This window comes from Carlito syrichta, unplaced genomic scaffold, assembly GCF_000164805.1.
Source record: "Carlito syrichta isolate Samal-C Ts95f unplaced genomic scaffold, Tarsius_syrichta-2.0.1 Scaffold315331, whole genome shotgun sequence".
Classification (NCBI taxonomy): Eukaryota; Metazoa; Chordata; class Mammalia; order Primates; family Tarsiidae; genus Carlito; species Carlito syrichta.
The window spans coordinates 643,434-655,187 of record NW_007259427.1 but is presented as its reverse complement, the minus strand read 5'-3'; the positions used below and the strand labels follow the sequence as shown (position 1 = coordinate 655,187).

The 11,754-nt window shown below is 41.8% G+C and overlaps 1 protein-coding gene across 3 annotated transcripts in view; it reads left to right on the top strand.

Annotated features, from left to right (window-relative positions):
• Positions 1-241: 241 nt before the first annotated feature.
• KIF27 (kinesin family member 27) overlaps positions 242-11,754 on the top strand; it is a 98,888-nt gene continuing 87,375 nt past the window's right edge. For 2 of the 3 annotated variants that reach the window (XM_008072544.2, XM_008072543.2), the window contains exons 1-2: positions 242-630; positions 6,826-7,026. In XM_008072544.2, the coding sequence (XP_008070735.1) occupies positions 333-630; positions 6,826-7,026 (499 nt within the window). In that variant the 5' untranslated portion in view covers positions 242-332. The remainder of the gene's footprint in view (positions 631-6,825; positions 7,027-11,754) is intronic. The other variant, XM_008072545.1, reaches the window with a different exon arrangement.

Below are 11,754 nucleotides of genomic sequence, written 5' to 3'. Positions count from 1 at the left end.
TATTTATCATTGAACTTCATCATTTACCAACTCATAGCCCCCCACCCTAGATTATTTTGAAGCCAACCCAAGACATCATATTAGTTCATCTGTAAATTAATGATATACTTTACAAGACAGATTTACTTTGCTACTATCTCGTATTGGAACAAAATCTGCTCTAATTAACTTTGCTTTAGAAGGTGGTTAGTTTATTGGGATAAAAAGAGTCAGTAATTTAAACTTGTTTTTATTTTGGTACGCAGGAGTCCGGATCTTACAGAAAATGGATATTTCTCACACTAGATTCTGAGCATTAAGCGGAAAATATATTTAGTAAAATTTAAGCTGCCATGGAAGAAATACCTGTAAAAGTTGCTGTAAGAATTAGACCTCTGCTTTGCAAAGAAGTTCTTCATAATCATCAAGTTTGTGTGAGAGTGATTCCAAACACCCAGCAAATTATCATTGGGAGAGATAGAGTTTTTACTTTTGATTTTGTTTTTGGCAAAAATTCCACCCAAGATGAAGTTTATAATGCGTGTATAAAGCCCCTAGTGTTGTCTCTCATTGAGGGCTATAATGCAACCGTTTTCGCCTATGGACAGACTGGATCGGGGAAGACATATACCATTGGAGGAGGCCATGTTGGTAAGATTCTCATACTTTTTGGCTTTTATTTGTGATGCTAAAAAGAAGCTCAAATACGATAGTACCTGACACAAAATAGGTGCTTAGCATATTGATTAAATAGTGAAAGAAGGAATAGTATAATCAAATGTGTGCCTAAGATCATCATCTTTGAAAGATTTGTTTTTCTTTTTCTTTTTTTTGAGCTGGAGTCTCACTCTGTCACCCAGACTGGAGTGCAGTGGCCGCTACTGGCCACCACAGCCTCGACCGTTGGGCTCCGGTGATCCTTCCGCCTCAGCCTTCTGAGTAGCTGGAACTACAGGCGCGCGCTACCACATCTGGCTAATTTTTGATATATTGTAGAGATGAGGTCTCGCCAAGTTGCCCAGGCAGGTCTCAAACCTGTAGGCTCAGGCAATCCACTCACCTCGGCCTCCCAAAGTGCTGGGATTACAGGCTGAGCTACCGAGCCCAGCCAAAAGATTTGTTTTTCAATATTGAAGTTTCATTAAACTATTTAACTTATGAAAGAGCTGTAAGACATTGCTCAGTATTCAGCTCTTGTTATTTTGGTGCATTTTTGCATTTTATCTTAACTCTCTATCTGCATGTGGTTTTTTTTTTTTTTTAATTGGAGTCTTACTGTCATCCAGACTGAAGTGCAGTGGCACACTCACAGCCACCACAGCCTTGACCTGCTGAGCTCAGGCGATCCTTCTGCCTCCTTCCAAGTAGTTGGAAATACAGGCATGCACTACCACACCTGGCTAATATTTTGATAGAGATGAGGTTTCACCAAGTTGCCCAGGCTAGTCTCGAACCTGTAAGCTCAGGCAATCCTCTCACCTTGGCTTCCCAAAGTGCTGGGATTTTAGGTGTGAGCTGCTGCGCCTGGCCTAGCCCTTATTATTTTGGACAGAATTTAAAACAGAGTTAAATGAGTTGTTAACATGATGAGATTTTTGTATCCCTTAAAAAGTCAGTTGTAAATATTAAGAGTCTTGCAACCAGGTTTTGGGGTAGAAGGAGAAATTTATTATGTAAAGTGTCTTTTAAAATATTTTCTAGCTAGATTTTACTTTTTTTTTGAGTCGAGGTCTCAGCTCTGTTGCTCAGGCTGAAATGCAGTGGCAAGATCACAGCTCACTGCAGTTTTGACTTTCTGGGATCAAGTGATCCTTCCACTTCAGCTTCCTGAGTAGCTGGGACTATAGGTGTGCACCACCACACATGGCTAATTTTTTTGATTTTTTTGGAGATGAGGTTTCACTAAGTTGCCTAGGCTGGCCTCAAACTCCTGGACTCAAGCATTCCTCTTCCCTTGGCCTCCCAAAATACTGGGATTACAAGCGTGAACCACTGCACCCAGCCAAAAAATCTTTTATTTTTTAATTTTTAATTCTTATTTTTTTCTGTTTTAATTTTTATTTATTTTTTAAAATTATTTATTTATTTTTTATTATGAAGTTGTGGGGTACAGTTAAGGGTTAGGTATACAATTGCGTTTCATTCAGGCACCCTGTTGATATGGGGTCTTTTATTTTTTAATATGGAACTTATTGGTACCCTTTAAGTCCCATATAATAGCTAAGTGATGGCTGTTGAGGCATAAAATTTTACAGATTTTTTTCTCTGAAATAGTTTATTTTGAGAATATAAGACTAACATTGCAAATGCTATTTTTAGGTTACCAAAATACATATCGAATATTTATTATAAATATTATTTGAAATTAACCTTTTTGATCCATCGTATATTCTGGCTAATCTAGAATGTCTATACTATTGTTTGAAAGAGTTTAGACATTTCCTATTGACTAGTTCCTGGAAGCTCTTAAAAAGGAATCTTCACTTTCTCTCTCGTAACTATATTGGAGAAAAACTACAGCTTCCATTACTTCCACACGATGGCAGTCTTGCTTCTTAAATTAGGTGAGAGGCAGCCATCTAAATTTTTTTTTTTTTTTTTTGAGTTGAAGTCACACTCTCTCACCCAGACTGGAGTGCAGTGGCTGCTCCTGGCCACTGCAGCCTCGACCTGCTGGGCTCCGGTGATCCTTCCGCCTCAGCCTTCCAAGTAGCTGAAACTACAGGCACGCGCTACCATGCCCAGCTAATTTTTGATTTGTTGTAGAGATGAAGTCTCGCCAAGTTGCCAAGATGGGTCTCAAACCCGCGGGCTCAGGCAGTCCACTTACCTTGGCCTCCCAAAGCGCTTAGATTACAGACTGAGCCACCGAGCCCAGCTGCCATCTAAATTAATAAATAATTCAGATTTTCAGAATGATTATTGCCCAAAATTTAAACTTGGGTAATCTTCAACTTGGAAGCAAGTTCTGTTTAAGGTTATTTTTTTTTTTTCTGAATTGGGATCTCACTCTGTTGCCCAGGCTGGAGGCAGTGGCACTCTCACGGCCACTGCAGCCTTGACCTGCTGGGCTCAGGTAATCCTTCTGCCTCAGCTTTCCAAGTAGCTGGAACTACAGGCATGTGCCACCACATGTGGCTAAGTTTTTGATTTATTGTAGAGAGGAGGTCTGGTCATGTTGCCCAGGCTGATCTCGAACCCCTGGGTTCAGGCAGTCCTCTCACCTTGGCCTCCCAAAGTGCTGGCATTACAGGCTTCAGCCACTGTGCCCGGCCTTAAGGTTCATTTTTTTTTTTTTTTTTTGAGTTGGAGTCTCACTCTGTCACCCAGGCTGGAGTGCAGTGGCATTCTCACGGCCACCCCAGCGTTGACCTGTTGGACTCCGGCGATCCTTCCGCCTCAGCCTTTCAAGTAGCTGGAACTATAGGCGCACGCTACCACACCTGGCTAATTTTTGATTTATTGTAGAGACAGGGTCTTGCCAAGTTGCTCGGGCTGGTCTCAAACCCGCAATTTCAGGCAATCCACTTGCTTCGGCCTCCAAGTTTCATTTTTAAGCCAACTTTTTGTTATTTGGAATAAATTTGTCATGGAACAATGCTAAAAAATGGTTGGCAGGTTCCTAGCCTATAGGAATTTATTTAGTCTTAAGTCTCAAATTTTCCCTCCACTTTAAATTTTATCTTGTACACTTTTTTTTCTCACTATTTAAAAAATTGTGATAAGGTATATGTAGATATAAATATACATAATACACAGTTTACCATTTTAATAACTTTTAAGTATCGAGTTCTGCAGCATTAGATACATTCAGCATTAATGCAATTTTTTGTAACCCCAAACAGAAACTCTGTGCCCATTAAGCCATAACTCTTTCCTCTCATCTCCTGGTCACCCCTAATTTATTTTCTGTCTCTTTGAATTTGCCTATTCTATGTATTTCATAGAAGTGGAATCATACGCTGTTTGTCCTGTGTCTGGTTTTCTCAGCATGTTATCGCATCTGTCAGAACTTTCTTCCTTTTTATGACTGAATAGTATTCCATTGTATGTATTATATACCACACTTTATTTGTCCATTCTTCCATTGATATATATTTTGGTTTGTTTCCCTCTTTTGGCTCCTGTAAATAATGCTGCTGTGAACATTGTTGTATCTGTTTGAGTTGCTTGTATGCATTTTTGTAAGGCTACTTTAGCTTCTTTTTGAAACAATGTGGGGCACTAATAAGCATTTCCTCATAGTGTTATCGTGCTGCTCTATGATCTGGGTTGTGGAAGCTGTGGGCACAGACAGCGCTACAGGATAAGAAGAGTAGAGATGTTCCCCTCCTTGTTCCAGACTGAGGTCTTGGCCTGGGCAGAACTGGCCCTTATGAACTTCTTCTGTGTCCTGTGTCGCCATTGACTCTGGCATGCGTCCCTGCCCTGTCTTATCCTTTCTACCCTCAAGCTCCCTGTGCCCTTCCACCTCGAAATCTCAGAGCAGATGCTCTTGGCTGAGTGTGAAGAAATATGAGGGGGGACCAAAAAAACCACAGAATTATCTTTTGGAGGGCAGTCCCCTTATAGTACCTCACTAGGTAACCGTTCTAGGAACCCATCGACAGCAGTGTACCAGCTAGCATTGTTGGGAGAGGTGGCGTTCAGCTTCAGTGAATTCTGTTTGGAGATTCTTTCGGTGTGATTGCCCATTTCATGAAGGGTGATTCCCATGAACAACCTGCCCACGCTGCACTGAGTGTTCAGCAGTCTCTGACCCAAAACGGCATGACCCCTGTGCCCCACCCTCCCCATTCACTTGATCTCAACCCGAGCAACTTTTTTTTGTTTCCCTGGATGAAAAAACTTCTCAAATGAAGTTTAAGTATGGAAGAATATGTAACACCATTTTTAATTAAAAAATTCCGGGTTTTTTAGGGTCACCCCTCGTATGATACAAGGACTTTTGTTAAAAAGCTATTTTTGCCAACATAAATGAATTGCACTCCTGTGATTTGGATTCCACCCAGGCCATAATAAATGATCTAAAGAGAAAGATGTTTTAGTGCAAAGGATGTGAGATAGGTAGGTCTTACATAGGGTCAGTTCCTGGCTTTCTTACATCTTTTTCTGCTTCATAAATTACATGTTGTCTAAAAGCACCAGCATTTTTATTACAGTGACTCCCACTAATAGAGAGAGGGACACTCAGAATATCCCAGAGGTGGAGTGGCTTTGGGTGGTAGGGTCAGTCCTTTGTATAGGAGTGTGTGTTTGTTTGTTTTAGAGACAGGGTCTTGTTCTGTCTCCTAGTCTGGAGTGCAGTGGCATGGTCACAGCTCACTGCATCCTCCTATTCTCAGACTCAAGCTGTCCTACCACCTCAGCGTTCCAAGTAGCTGGCACCACAGGCACACTCTACCACACCTCGCTAATGTCATTTTTTGTAGTGATATGGTCTTGCTAAGTTGCCTAGGCTGATCCTCTCAAACCAAACCAACCTCACCTCTTCCTCATATTGACGGCAACTCCAGTAGTTCAAGGCAAAACTTTTGGAGTCATCCTTGACTCATCACCTTCTCTCGCATCCCACTTCTAGACTGCCAGGAAATCTTACTGGGTCTTCCTTCAGACTAAACCCAGACTCCAGCTACCATCCTGGTATGAGCCACCCTCATGTCTACCCTGCTAACTCCTTGACTCCCACGTTACTACAGAAACCACCTAAGTGGTCTCCCCACTTTATCCCTGCAAAACGCAGCATCCACCATGCCTTTTTCAGACTCAGGAAGAGTAAGCTACTGCTCTGCTCCAGTGGCTCTCATCTCACTCCGAATAAAACCCAAAACATACAGTGGTCTGTAAGGACCTCCAGGATCTGGCTTCAGTCACCTCTCTCATGGTGGTCTCCTGTGCCTCTGCCCTTGCACCCTCTGCAGCAGCCACGCTGGTCTTCTTGTTTAGAACCGCACCAATGTAGTGCCTTCACAGTGGCTGTTACCTCTGTCTGGGACACTCTTTTCTCAGATACTCATGTGGCCCTTCCTCACTTCTTTGAAGTCTTTGCTCACGTGTCAGCTTCTCAGTGATGCCCACCATGACCTTCCTATTTAAAGTTGCAAACACCTGCCCCCTGACAGTCACATTTCTAGTCTCCTTACCTTGCCCTATTTTTTTTTTCTAGATACCCTCATCGCCTTTTAATATACTGTATAATTCATTTATTGGTAATCCTTTTTAGCTGTTGTCTATCCTTAGAATCTCACAAGGGCAGGGTTTTCTTTTCCCCGTTTTGTTCACTGATGGTTTCCAGAGTCCTAGAATAGTGCCTGGCACATAGTAGGTACTAAATAAATATTTGTTGAATGAATGCATGACTGAATTCTCACTAAAGGGATACATGTGAAAACTTTTAAAATTTTTTTAGAGACAGGGTCTGGCTTTGTCATCCAGGCTGGAGTGCAGTGACAGGATCATAGCTCACTGCAGCCTCCAGCTCCTGGGCTCAGGCGATCCTCCCACCTCAGCCTCTTGAATAGCTAGGACTACAGGCATGCACCACCACACCTGGCTAACATTTTTATTTTTTGTAGAGATGACATGTCTTACAGTGCTGCCCAGGCTGGTCTCAAACTCTTGGCCTCAGTGAGCCTCCCGCCTTGGCCTCCCAAAGTACTGGGATTACAACAAGCATGAGCCCTTGCACCTGGCTGAAAACATTTATCTGTGAATTTTATAGTTGTGGTTTAAAAAAATGTATAATATGGAGAAGTGTAAGAAAATAAATTATTAACTGTAAATTTTGGATTTTAGCTTTTCTTATATTTTTAGTTCCAGATGTGCTTTCTTTTTCTAAATTTTCAGCTTCAGTTGTGGAGGGTCAAAAGGGTATCATACCTCGAGCTATCCAAGAAATATTTCAGAGCATCTCTGAACATCCTAGCATTGACTTTAACGTAAAAGTATCTTATATAGAAGTATACAAGGAAGACCTAAAAGATCTTCTAGAGTTGGAGACATCCATGAAGGAACTTCATATCCGAGAAGACGAAAAAGGAAACACAGGTAAAGTAGCCTACTTACTCGGTTGCCTCCGTTAACATACAGACAGGCTTTAATTCTGCTTTGGAGTTATTCCAAGGGATCTTTTAAAACAGGTATAGATGCAAAGTGAATTTACTCTTTTAAATTAAATAGCTTATTATCAATTCCAGCTACATGAAAAACTAGAAGTTCAGACTGGTTGGTAAGGTGAAGTCACTAACTTGTAATTCAAGATATTGATTTTCTATAATTTTTCCACTGTGGACTGACCTCCAGTGAGACTGATACAGGCTAAATTTGTTTTTGTATCCTTCTTCCTCCCAGGTCTACCGTGAGTTTGGGGCGACTTTTCTTTTAGGTGTTTATCCAAGCTGACCCAGAGCTTTCCTTTCTTCCTCTTTACTTTTGTCCCAGCACACCTACTTCTTCTTTTTTTAAGTTAGAGTTTTATATTTTTGCTTTTCCATATTGACATTTACCTGTTCTTTGTTGTGTTCCTCAAGATCTGACTTTCTGTGCTAGCAGCCTGTTAATCTCATTAACTAATACTCATTTGTCTGGAAATCAGAGAAAGTTAGAATGGGTGGGTCAAAATGCAAGTATTTTAAAGAATAATAATTCCTGCTTTTCTGCTTTAAAAGCTAATATGGGCTGGATGCGGTGGTTCATGCCTGTAATCCCAGCACTTTGGGCGGTCGAGGTGGGAGGATTGCTTGAGCCCAGGAGTTTGGGCAACATAACAAGACCTCATTTCTACCAAAAAAAAAAAAAAAAAAAAAGCTAATATGTTCATTATAGAGTACTTTGAAAGCAGTCAAAGTATGAGGAAGAAAGTTAGGGATTGTCTTTAATCCCAGAACCTAGAAATAGCAACTTCTCTTTTTGGTGTTACCTTCCATGTACATATAATTTTTTTTTTTGGAGTCTCACTCTGTCACCCAGGCTGGAGTGCAGAGGCACACTCACAGCCACCCCAGCTTCAACCTGCTGGGCTCCGGTAGTTCTACCTCCTCAGCCTTCCAAGTAACTGGAACTACAGGCGTGTGCTACCACTCCTGGCTAATTCTTTTTTGATTTATTGTAGAGACGAGGTCTCGCCATGTTGCCTGGACTGGTCTTGAACCTGCGGGCTCAGGCAATCCACTCACCTTGGCCTCCCAAAGTGCTGGGATTATAGGCTGGGATTACAGCCACCGAGCCTGGCCATAGTTTTTTAAAAGATATACTTGCAGAGACCGTCAAACTAAGTGAACTGTCACAGAAACAAAGATCTGAATGCTGCATGTTCTCACTCACGTTAGCACAAGGGAGGGAGGGATTGGCAGTCACTGGGCTCTGCTAGGGGAGGGAGGGAGGAGGGTGGAGGAACATGACAACACAGAGGGTCCTTGGGTCATTACTAGGGGGCGTGAGGGCCAGTTAGAAGCCCAAACTTCACCTGCATGCAGCCTCATAATAATAATAAATATATATATATATATATATATATATATATATATATTCTTGCAACCCCACACACACTTTTGCATTTTATTTTCCACTTAATATTTATATTGTGAGCATTTTCACATATCACAGTATTTTTCATACTCATGACTCTTCATGATCCTATGGTAATTTGTCTTACAGATGTATGTATGTATTTATTTATTTATTTGAGTTGGAGTCTTACTCTGTCACCCAGGCTGCAGTGTGGTACCATGATCACAGCTACTGTAGCCTCGACCTGCTGGGCTCAGGCAATCCTTTTGCTTCAGCCTCCTGAGTAGCTGGGACTACAGGCCTGTACCACCACGCTCAGCTAACTTTTTTTGTTTATTGTAGAAACAAGGTCTCACCAAGTTGCTCAGGCTGATCTTGAACCCTTGTGTTCAGACAGCCCTCTCACCTAAGCCTTCACAGTGCTGGGATTACAGACATGAGCCATTGTACCTGGTCTGTAGTAAATATTTAACTAATATTTCATTCTTGGACATTTAGGCTGCTTTTAGGTTTTATCTATTATTAATAATATTGTAATGACTCTTCTTGGATGTCTTCTTCTCCTGGAAAACACATTTAGTAGAACCTTCCTGGAGATTCTGCCAGAGCAGTAACTCTCTGGAGAGAATTTCCTAGCAGTTAGGAAAGTAAGATGGGTATCGTCATTCAGAGGGCAGCCTACAGGAGGCCCTGCATTCCTGAATGCTTGAGGAAATGGGTTTTTTCAAGTTTTGTTTTTTAGAAAGAAACTGTACATGTAGTTTATGGTCTTACTAGATAATTCAGTACAGTTTATGTCTTCTCGGCAGAATTCAGACTGATGTTTTGAGCTTCTTTATGTTATAGAATGTAATTATCAAATGTTTTTATCTTTTATAAAAAAGTCACAAAAATAATACATACTGTAAAACATCAAACAGTACAGACATATACACTTCACTGTCACTTGATAAACTTGATCAAAATATTCCCAGTTGGCTGGGCATGATAGCTTGTACCTGTAATCCTAGCTCTTTAAGTGGCCAAGGCAGGAGAATTTTTGAACCTAGTAACTCAAGACCAGCCTAGGCAATATAGCAAGGCTTTGTCTCTACAAAAAGCCAAAAAGCCGGGCTCGGTGGCTCAGCCTGTAATCCCGCGCCTTTGGGAGGCTGAGGTGAGTGAATTGCCTGAGCCCGTGGGTTCGAGACCCGCCTGGGCAGTGAGACCTCATCTCTACAATAAATTAAAAAATCAGCCGGGCGTGGTGGTGCATGCCTGTAATTCTGGCTACTCGGAAAGCTGAGGCGGAAGGATCGCCGGAGCCCAGGAGGCCGAGGCTGCGGTGGCCAGGAGCGGCCACTGCACTCCAGTCTGGGCGACAGAGTGAGACTCCAACTCAAAAAAAAAAAAAAAAAGCCAAAAAATTAGCCAGACATGTTGTGGGATATCAATCCTGAATTTTTTTTTCTGGTTGCTGCGCAATGTATACCTGGAAAGCTTTTTAAAAAATAGTATTAAACTGGGTGCAGTGGCTCATGCCTGTAATCCCAGCACTTTGGGAGGTGGATGTGAGAGGATGACATGAACTCGGGTTTGAGACCAGCCTGAGCAACATGGCAAGACCTCGTCTCTACCATAAATAAAAAAATCAGCTGGGCATGGTGGCACATACCTGTGGTTCCAGCTACGTGGAAGGCTGAGGTGGAAGGATCACCTGAGCCCAGCAGGTCGAGGCTGTGGTGGCTGTGAGCATGCTACTGTACTCCAGCCTGGGTGACAGAGTGAGACACCAACTTAAAAAAAAAAAAAAAAAAGTATTGATTTCTGGTCCTCATTTATCAGAGATTCTGATTTAATTGGTCTGAGACGGGGCCCAGGTATTGGCACTTTTTTTTTAATAAAGCGCTAAGGTGATTTGCAACTGGGTTTGGAAACTATAGTTCTGACTTATAGCCTAACATTGGAAAAATGTTATAAAAGTTTTACTGTGATTTATATTTACATTGGCATATTTTATAACTTTTATCTTTTAGCACTGCTTTTTAGCACCTTAAATGAACTAGATTGTTTAAAAAAGTATCATGGAAATAATGTATATGAAATGATCATTTCTAAAGAAATAGTGATGTGACAGGATTTGAGTAAAGGGGAAGCATGGCATTGTAATTTGAGCATGAGATCAGGAGCTTTACTGCTCTAATTCAAATTCCAAATCCACCTACTCCTCCTTGAAATATTTTTGGATATAAACAAATAATGTAAGTAGTAAACTTAAGGTGTTTTTGGCTCTCATTCTGACATTGAAATAGACATTTTTTTTTTTTGCTTGGTACCACACATTGTGACATTCAACTACTTTTTTTTGGATTGCCTTCTCATCTGTTTACCTTGCACTCTGATATTTTGTAGGCCATACCTGTTTTAAAAATGAATAACCGGGCTAGATGGGGAGGCTCATAACTGTAATGCCAGCACTTTGGGAGGTTGAGGTGAGAGGATTGCCTGAGCCCATGGGTTTGAGACTAGCCTGGGCAACTTGACAAGGCCTCATCTCTACAAAAGAAAAAAAAAATAGCCGGACGTGGTGACACGTGCCTGTTCCCAGCTACTTGGAAGACTGAGGTGGAAGGATCATCTTAGCCCAGTAGGTCGAGGATGCAGTGGCCGTGAGCAATAGGTTGAGGATGCAGTGGCCATTGCACTCCAACCTGGGCGACAGAGTAAGACTCCAATTAAAAAAAATAAAAAAGAATAACCAGGCTGGTTGTAGAGGCTCATGCCTGTAATCCCAGCACTTTGAGAGGCTGAGGCAGGAGAATTGCTTGAGCCCCGGAGTTCGAGGCCAACCTGGGCAACATAGCAAGTGAGACCTTGTCTCTACAAAAAATAAAAATAAAATTTGTTTTATTTTTAAAAATTCTTTTTAGTTGGAGTCTCACTCTGTCACCCAGACTGGAGTGCAGTGGCCACTCCCGGCCACCGCAGCCTCGACCTGCTGGGCTCTGGCGATCCTTCCGCCTCAACCTTCCAAGTAGTTGGAACTACAGGCGTGCACTACCACGCCCAGCTAATTTTTGATTTATTGTAGAGATGAGGTCTCGTCACGTTACACAGGCAGGTCTCGAACCCGCGGGCTCAGGCAGTCCATTCACCTCGGCCTCCCAAAGCGCTGGGATTACAGGCTGAGCCACAGAGACCAGCCAGTAAAATTTGTTTTAAAAGTGCTAAAAAAAAAAAAAGAATAACCTATTCATTTGTATTGAATTTTTCACTCATCATTGATTA